This window comes from Helianthus annuus, chromosome 9 (genome assembly GCF_002127325.2).
Source record: "Helianthus annuus cultivar XRQ/B chromosome 9, HanXRQr2.0-SUNRISE, whole genome shotgun sequence".
NCBI classification, from domain to species: Eukaryota; Viridiplantae; Streptophyta; class Magnoliopsida; order Asterales; family Asteraceae; genus Helianthus; species Helianthus annuus.
Genome location: NC_035441.2, coordinates 152,744,149 through 152,753,101, shown reverse-complemented (window position 1 = coordinate 152,753,101; position 8,953 = coordinate 152,744,149). Strand labels below are relative to the sequence as shown.

At 36.8% G+C, this 8,953-nt stretch overlaps 1 protein-coding gene across 1 annotated transcript; it reads left to right on the top strand.

Moving 5' to 3' along the window:
- Positions 1-5,505: 5,505 nt before the first annotated feature.
- LOC110892396 (probable serine/threonine-protein kinase kinX) lies at positions 5,506-6,918 on the top strand. The gene is made up of 3 exons (XM_022139562.1): positions 5,506-5,679; positions 5,764-6,291; positions 6,370-6,918. The coding sequence occupies exons 1-3, from the start codon at positions 5,506-5,508 to the stop codon at positions 6,916-6,918; spliced, it is 1,251 nt and encodes a 416-aa protein (XP_021995254.1).
- Positions 6,919-8,953: the final 2,035 nt, after the last annotated feature.

Genomic DNA, 8,953 nt, shown 5'->3' with positions numbered 1-8,953 from the left:
AACTGTAACCCTTTTTCTTGTTTAATCTTTGTTGAACTCTTGAGGTGTATTTTTTAGGTTTATCAGTAAGATTTAAATCTTATATTTCAGAAATATTAATTTCTGTTAGTTTGAAAACCTTTTTTATCATCTCAGTTTTGACACCTCTTATTGGAAATTTCTCATCAGAATATAATTTATCCGAATCATTCAAAGTATATGCAACTTTAAACGTTTCGTCATCCAAATTAGATTTTGATAACAGGAATTCTTTATCATACACTCTTTTGCCCTGTTTTTCATTTTGACCCGGAGTGCTGGACTCAGACTTTGACTCCGACATAGACTCCGACTTTGACTCCTCAGTTTCATCGTTATCTAACACATGATCCACCACTTTCTTCATCAATTGAGATTGTTGATCAGTGTTAGACGATGTAAACGTGACATCAATGCTTTCTGGTAAATTTACTGAGGACTCCGACTCCCACTGTAAGTTTGTAGCCTTTTGGACTCTTTCAGAATTCGGATTTCTAGGCAAATATCCATTTTCCAGCGGGGGTGGACAGTTGTTGTAACTGACACCTTGTTTCATACCAGAATTCTTCTTGTCAGTCTTTCTCTTTGTGTCATTCTTCTTTTCTGGAGTCTTTTCTTCAGTGTGTTCTTTAGTCACTTCATCCTCTTCAAATGCCTTCATGCCTTCAACAGTTGGATAAATCCTGTCAATGACATAAGAAGTACATGAGTAACTCTTCAACAAACGATTAACTCTTTCAGTTTCAATTCTTTGAGCTTCCAGTTTCTGTTCTAGAGCAGCACACTTCTCAATATAATTGTTCACAACTTTTTGCTTAATCATGAAAGCTCCTTGAAGTGTTTTCATTGCTGTTGCCTGTTCTTCACTTGTATCATTGTACATATTCATTGCTTTGTTCAGCACATCGTAAGACTCATTTAATCTGTTCATGTTGTGAATCAATGAACTGTTTTGTTTCTTTACTGCTTCACAATTTTCACAAATTACTGGACTCTCCTTTGCAACAGCTTCTTCATCAATTTTGAAAGCTGGAACTTCCTTTACTTTTCTTCTCACCACTGGAACATCCTCATCATCACTACTGACTGGTGTTTTTACCTTTTTCTTTTTCTTCTTAGCTTTCTCATCTTCACTGTCACTTTCTGCCATCATCTTCAAGTGTTGTGCCATTCTTTTTGCATAATACTCAGTACCATCATCATCACTATCTTCTTCAATACGAGCAACAAATGCTTTATGACTTGAAGTTTTATTAGGATCATAATCATCCCAACTAAAACCTTCCCAGTTAAATCCTTCAGGTAACTTCTCATCATCTTGATCAATCACACAAGCTTTAGCATCAGATGGAATATATTTGTCCCAACTGAATTCTGTTGATGGCTTCTTTTCATCTTGATTCACCATACAAGCTCTCTTTCACGATTCTTCTATGACTTTTCTCCCATGTGCCACTTGCGGTTCTTGTTGATGTGATTGTTGAGTAACTTGATGGTATATTGCCTTCCGGTAGTAATCATTGTTGTTGAATGGATTTTGAGCTCCACTTCCTTCGCGATTAGTGCACTCCCTCTTGAAGTGTCTTTTTTCCCTGCAACGAAAACAAGTGACTTTAGATTTATCAAAACCTAAAGTAGAAACATTAGCTTCACGGAGATCATCTCTTCCTGTGATCTGCTTAAATTTCTCAGCTCTCCTCAACACACTCGCCAAACACCATTTTATATCCATTAACTCCATCTCTTCAGCATCGATCTGATCGTAATCCTCTTTAGTCAGCATTGGATTCCCGGTCCGACCTGCAACGAAACTACCATAAGATTCTAAAACAGTTCCCAGCAAAGACATATGGCTCTTTGCAATTTCTTCTGTATAATCTTGATCATCCTTAAGATTCAGAACAATGTTGCACTGAAGCTTCTTCCCATTTTTCTTTGTTGAAATGTTTGGATCAAAAGACGGATATGATGAGAAACTGGTATTGCTATTTGATCCTTTAGATGAACTTCCAGATGAACTCTTTGCATTAAAAGCAGTTTCAACTTTTGGAGAAAAATTGTGGTTTTGTCATTCAACCCTGCTTTGTAATACAACCCAATGTCTTGTTCACCATCGAAATCTTTCATTCTCGAGATCTTTCTCTGTTCCATCTCCTGAGCCTCAATCTTTTCAATGAATTTGCTAAGTGTCAGATTGCTAAAACCTTTCTTGTTCCTTAGCATCATGAGATATGTGCCCCAAGTCTCATGTGGCAACGCATCTGCTAATTTTTCTATCAGCTCTTCATTGTCTTTGTTGACGTCACCCTCCTCAGATTTACCAACAAATTGCAGTATCTTTCGATTATCTGCTTTGTGCTCTCATTCTTCAAACCACAAAACAAATCAAACTCTTTTTTCAAAAGCGACTTCTTGTTCTTGATCATTTCTTGACTACCAACAAACTTTGATCTTAACGCTTTCCAAATCGAATAAGAACTTCCATTATGTTGCAATAAGACCATGATGTCTTCTTTCACAGCTTGTTGTAGCAGACTTAGCATCATTTTCTCATTTTTATATTTCTTTTTATCATCAATGCTCATATCCTTGATAGGAATCTCCTCTTCATCGTCATTTGTCGGTCTTACATACATTGTCTCAACACATTCCCAAGCATCTAAATAATTTGCTTGTACCCAGTTCTCAAAACGTCCTTCCCAACCCTTATACTCCTCAATATTCATGAGCTTAGGCGGTTTTCGCATAGTCTCCATTTCATTTTCCAACATTGTCTGCTGAGTTACAGTCATCGGGGTAGCAAAGGCATTGTAAAATTCCTCGTCCATGTTTCGGTTTATTCAAAATTTTCAAAACTGTTCTGTTCAAGCGGGATAAAAAGTTCAAGCGAAATAACGGTTCAAGCGAAATCACCACTTGAAGCGGAATCACAGGTTTCAAACAATGTTACTCAAGCGAAATAGCACGTTTCGAGCGGAATCACACTGAACTTTCAAGCGGAACCTGGTTTTCAAGCGAAATCAACAGACTTCTTAAGCGGAATCTGATTTTCAAGCGAAATCAACAGACTTTTCAAGCGGAATCTGATTTTCAAGCGGAATCAATAACCTAATTTCGCTTGAAATGCTGCTGACGTCATCATCTTTCGCTGATTTTGAAGCAGAATTACCGTTTTTTACTTGTTTTAGATCGAATTAAAGTCTAATTTTCACAAGGATTAGTTAAAATACTATTCCGAGCAAGATGTGTAAAAATCAGAACATTTTAACCATGAAAAGTTTTTCAATTTGTAAAAGAAGGTGTAGAAAACAGAAAATGTAGCTGAATTGGTATGAACTCTTCCTCCTGGGCTCTGATACCACTTGTAGGATCGTTTTCAGACCCGAACGAGTCGATCAGAAGAGTTTTGCTCAGTTTGAAAGGCGGAAACAGACAAACTAAGGTCAATTCAGCACACAGATTACTTTAACTGTCGATTTGATTGAAATGATGACGTTTTACAGCGTGACGACACTTCGGCAGCACTTCGTTGCAAAACCGGAAACTTCTTATGTGATTTCGCTTGAACTGCCCTATATATAGGCAGGAGATTCCGCTTGAACACGTCTCAAGCGAAATCATAACAATTGTTTCAAGCGAAATCAGCTTTGATCATTCGAGCGGAATTAGAATCTTGATGATTTCGCTTGAACATGACCTGGTGTCATTTCAAGCGGAATCATCACTAATTCTCACTTTTTCGTTTTTCGTGCCCTGATCTAACTAGTTCTATACAAGACTTGATACAAGACGAAGTCGACAGACGCATGTACCAACAAAATTACTGATGTTTTTTACATTAAAAGCCTGCATCCTGATCTAAAAAACAATAAAAACGCCAAAACAATACTTAAAACGCCAAAATATTTACTCTGATTCTAATCTAAAAACAATAAAAACGCCGCCTTGTATTTATTAAACGCCAAAAAAATGGAAAGATGAAGTGACACACGTTAAAAAAGAAATACGAAAAGACAAAAAAAGCCCCTCCGCCTTTCTCTAAGCGGCGTGACACGTGTTAGGCCAGTAAGCGTTCTCACCATTCGCACACTTTTGAGCGTTTTCTCCTGATCTCGTTTATATATATATATATATATATATATATATAGGGTCAGGATTTAGAGAGAATGACTAAAAGTGTGAGAATGGAGAGAACGATTAGGAACCGTCAGATCAAAACAATCTATGGACTACATGACGCGGTGACATTTTCGTAAATAACATCACTTTTATTAGTGTGGCGCGCTTCCATAAGGGCAAAAAGGTAAATGTCCATATACAAAACACATCAAAGCCTGACCGAAACATATATACTTCCTAGAAAAACCTCCCCAAAACCAACGTAAAACGCGAAAACCCTAGAAAACACGAAACAACAAAAACTATGGTGTCGAAAGATCAAACCAGATCCAGAGGAAAAAAACATAGTGAGTTAACTTCGATTTACATTGTGCTAGTTTATGCTTCATTTGGCGTTCTAATATTAACAAAAATTTGCAGTTTCTACAAGGGGGAAGGGGAAGGATCATCTGCTCCAAAACGCCAAAAAACGAACGAGCAACAAAAGAAGACAACAAGAGGACATGGTACACAAATGTTACTTTTCGTGATGTAAAATACACTTTCATACTTTGTTTCCAAAACTCCAAAATATGTATTGTTTGTTACTAAAGGGCACAACACAGAATCCTGTCATAGCTTTGTTACTAAACGCCAAAAAATGTATGGATTCTGTTATAAATGCCATTTAACTGTTATTGAGTTATTCAACATCTATAATCTCTTATTGATTTATAAAACGCCATAAATGTATCATAGTTATGTTAAATTATACTATTAAAACGCCATAAAATAAAACGCCAGTAAATCATTTTTTATAGGCGAAGAGAGGTTAAGATTGAGAATAAATGTGCATACTGGAAAGGCCCAAAACGCCAATAAGAGGAAGGCATTAAGCCAGAATGTGGAGGTTGAGGAAGAACCATATCATGAGTTCAGTGGTGCCAGGATCTTGTCAAGAGTAAAACCTACAAACTTGACTAATTGGTTTATGAATCTAAACGAAAATCAAAGAAAGACAGTACACCAAATGGGGTTTGGGGCTACACTAAAGTTGAAAATAGACATCGTACCGACAATGCTTGCGTACTGGTTGGTTGAAAATTATAATGAAAAGACAAACACCCTAAACGTTGGCAACCATACCATATATATAAATGAAGAATTGGTAAACTCTTTGACGGGTATACCAAATGGAAGGGTGCCCGTGAACATGAAAAAAAACCAACAACTAAAGACCACGTGGTGGCTGAGTGGAAAGCACAGTTCCGAGGGTTGGGCTGGGTTAACAGACCAAGTGTGAAGATATACTTTGATAAAGTTTTGCCTATGATGCATGGCTTTGGGAGAGACTTCTGCCTAAATTTCCTTGTAGCATTCTTCACTATAATGGGGCATGCAACTGACAATGCAATCGTCAACAAACAATTCTTGCACAATGTTACACCAAACGTTCAAATAAACCAAATGAACTGGTGTAGTTATATCATCCAATGCTTGCAACACGCCAAAACCGCATGGGCTCCTAAAAAGCATTACACAGGGTCGCTAATCGTACTTGCGGTAAGAATAAAATTTCACTATTCATTTGTGTGTCATTAAAACGCCAAAAAATATCTATCATTTGAAAAATCTATTTTGTTACAGCTTGCCTTGGTGAACGATGCTTGCAATAGGAAAAAATGGGACCAAAAAGAAGGATACCCAATTGAGTGGGTTACAACAGAAACTCTTGACTTATTTGAGAGTACAATGGTAAAACACCTTGTGCGCAATGAAGTAAAAAGGAAAACAGTCAAAAAAGGTAAAGGAAGCAAGCCCCAAAAAGCAAGAAAAATGCAGGTTGTTGTTCATGAGGAAGATGATGGTGATGATGTAGAGAATGAAGATAAAGATGATGTTCACAAGGTCGATGAGCATGATGATGAGTTTGATGATGATGATGATGATGATGGTTTTGATCATGATGATCATTATAACTATGAGGTGCAAAACGCCATGCCCTTCAATGATGATGAAGAGGCTTCACTTCAAAGGATGGTGAATGAGGATAGAGAAAGTCGGGAAACGATGTTTGAAGTTTCTGCATCAGGAAACCATACTCTTATCAGAGGAGTAACACAGTATGAAAACATTTATCTTGATGAAGAAGAACAAAACAAAGAACCTGAAGAGGTATGTTGTTCAAATAATAAATTAAAAAAAAAACAAAAAACACCATGATAAACAAAATCCTTTTATTTAATATAACAGGAAATGGCTGATAAATTGGATGGAGCATACAAAGAATTAGAAGACTGTTACAATAAAATGAGCACATTGTTAAAACAATCAAAGACTGAATACCCAAACAGCCTCCTGGTACACATTAAATACTCACAATGTATGACATTGTTGGAGAACATCTCAAAATTTGTTGATGAAAACGCCAAAGAAATGCCAGCTGAAACAGAAGAAGATACAGAAGAAACTGGGGATGAAAATGAGGTGGTACTAGGAGATGAAAATGAACAAGAAGGGGAAAAGGAGATGGCTGAAAAAGAAAACGCCATTGAAGAGCAAACAGTTCATGAAAACGCCAAAGAATTTGAAAATAAAGAACAAGGAGAGGAAGGATGTGAAAATGAAGAAGAAAGGGAGAAGGAGATGGCTGGAATTGAAAACGCCATTGAAGTGGAAACAGTTGATCAAAACGCCATGGAAGTGGAAATAGTTCATGAAAACGCCATTGAAGTTGAAAATGAAGGAAAAGGAAAAGAAGAAGGAGAAGGAAAAAGAAAAGGGGAAGGAGAAGAAGAATAGGAAGGGGAGGGGGAAGGGAATGGTGAAGGGGATGGAGAAAGAGAAGGAATATTGCTGAGATCTTGGAGCTGCCAGGACAAGATCAAAAATAAATGATTGATATTAAAGAAGGTCTTGATAATTCAAGGATGGTGGATGAAGTAATTAAAGCAATAAAAAAACATCTGCAACCTCTTGAAGAGACCCCAAAAATGCCTGTATTTGATAAGACACCAAACATCACCACGACAGAAACACAAGACAGTCAGGTATTCAACACTGAAAAAGAAAAAACTGATGGGGAGATGGTGAACAAAAGTGTTGACCATTAAGGGGCAGTGTTTGATAAAATGCCATATGAAGAGCCACCAACTACATCTGGGAAAAACCTCTTGAAAAGTTTTGAAGAGGAAGAGACACCCAATAAACCCCAGGATGAAAACGCCATCAACACATCACCACCAAAAACGCTAAACATGTCAGATGTGCAGGAGAAAGGTGATGAGGACAACACTCCAGACATCACAAAGCTGATGCAAGAAAATAAAATTTTAAACCCTGAAGAGCTGCCTGGTGATGAAAAAGCTGATAAAGATGATGAAGAAGATAAAAATATAAAAAAAGAATGTGACTGAAGAGGATAAGAGAGATAAAAAATTGAGCAAGGCATGTTTGTTACTTTATCTAAGGAGGCAATTGGTAATACATGAAAAAAGGACAAACCCTGAAAATAACCTTTCCGCATACATCTTCACTGGAATCGGTGATTATGAGTATGTACACTTCTCTCAAAATAAAATGCCAAACTTTCCATTCATACGTTTACTTGAGAATATGCATGCAAAAACAATCAACGCCATGTATTCTAATAGAATGAGTTTGTATAACTAAAACGCCAAATGATGTTTTTTTAGAACTGATCTGTTCAAGATGGGAGAACAGCTCAAGATAAAACGCCAAACTTTCCATTCATAACGTTTACTTGAGAATATGCATGCAAAAACAATCAAAACACCATGTATTATAATAGAATGAGTTTGTATAACTAAAACGCCAAATGATGTTTTTTTAGAACTGAGCTGTTCAAGATGGGAGAAAAGTTTCTCATGAGGGTGATCTGTGAGAGCATGAAACCAGGATTTCAAGCACACGTCTCAATTATTCTATGTTGGGCACATATCCTAAACTATGAAGAAAGATACAAGGCTCATGAATCACCCTCAAGGTTATTCTGCACAGAATTACTTCTGGTAACTCTTTTGCTATATATATTTGATAAAATTATAATAGGACATTGTTTTGTTGTTTAATTATGTGGTACTCAATATTACAGAATACTCCGGCATACTACGAAATGACAACAGAAGATGCACAAAACAATGAATTCAACATAAACATGGAAATTGTTCTGAAAAACACATGTTTCAAAGGAGACAAGAAACATAAAACCATCAACGATTATGAACTGGTCTTCGTGCCAATAATCTGGGAAAGACATTTCTATGTTGTCTGTTTCAACATGAAACACAAAAGAGTTGATATATTGGACAACAGCGGGGTATGGGGATAACGTCAGCATCAAAAAAAAGTATGAAGGATGGGTGGAAAAATTGGTAAGTATCTTAAAAACTTTGAATATAGGAACTATGTTGACAAAACGCCAAACTAATATATGTAAGAAAAATGTGAAAACTGCAGTACGGAGCTTTTGCAAACTACTTGCGTATTAAAAATCACCCAAAGCATAAGATCATGAGCAAGGCGAAGGTTGTCAGACAAAAGATGGATTGGAGGGCAAAGTCTAACGTCATCGACTGTGGGATTTTCGCAATGAGGCATATGGAAACATACATGGGGGATATAGCTCGTTGGAGAAGTGGTTTGGCAACAGAAGATGCCCCAAATCAACTCCAACAAAGACAGCTAAATGAACTAAGGGTAAAATACATTGGAAAAATCCTGTTTCATAGCGAAAATGAAAACATACAACTACTGACAAGTTGCCTAAATACATTCATGGCTTTAGGGGGAGAAAAAATACGTAAATTGTTCTCGA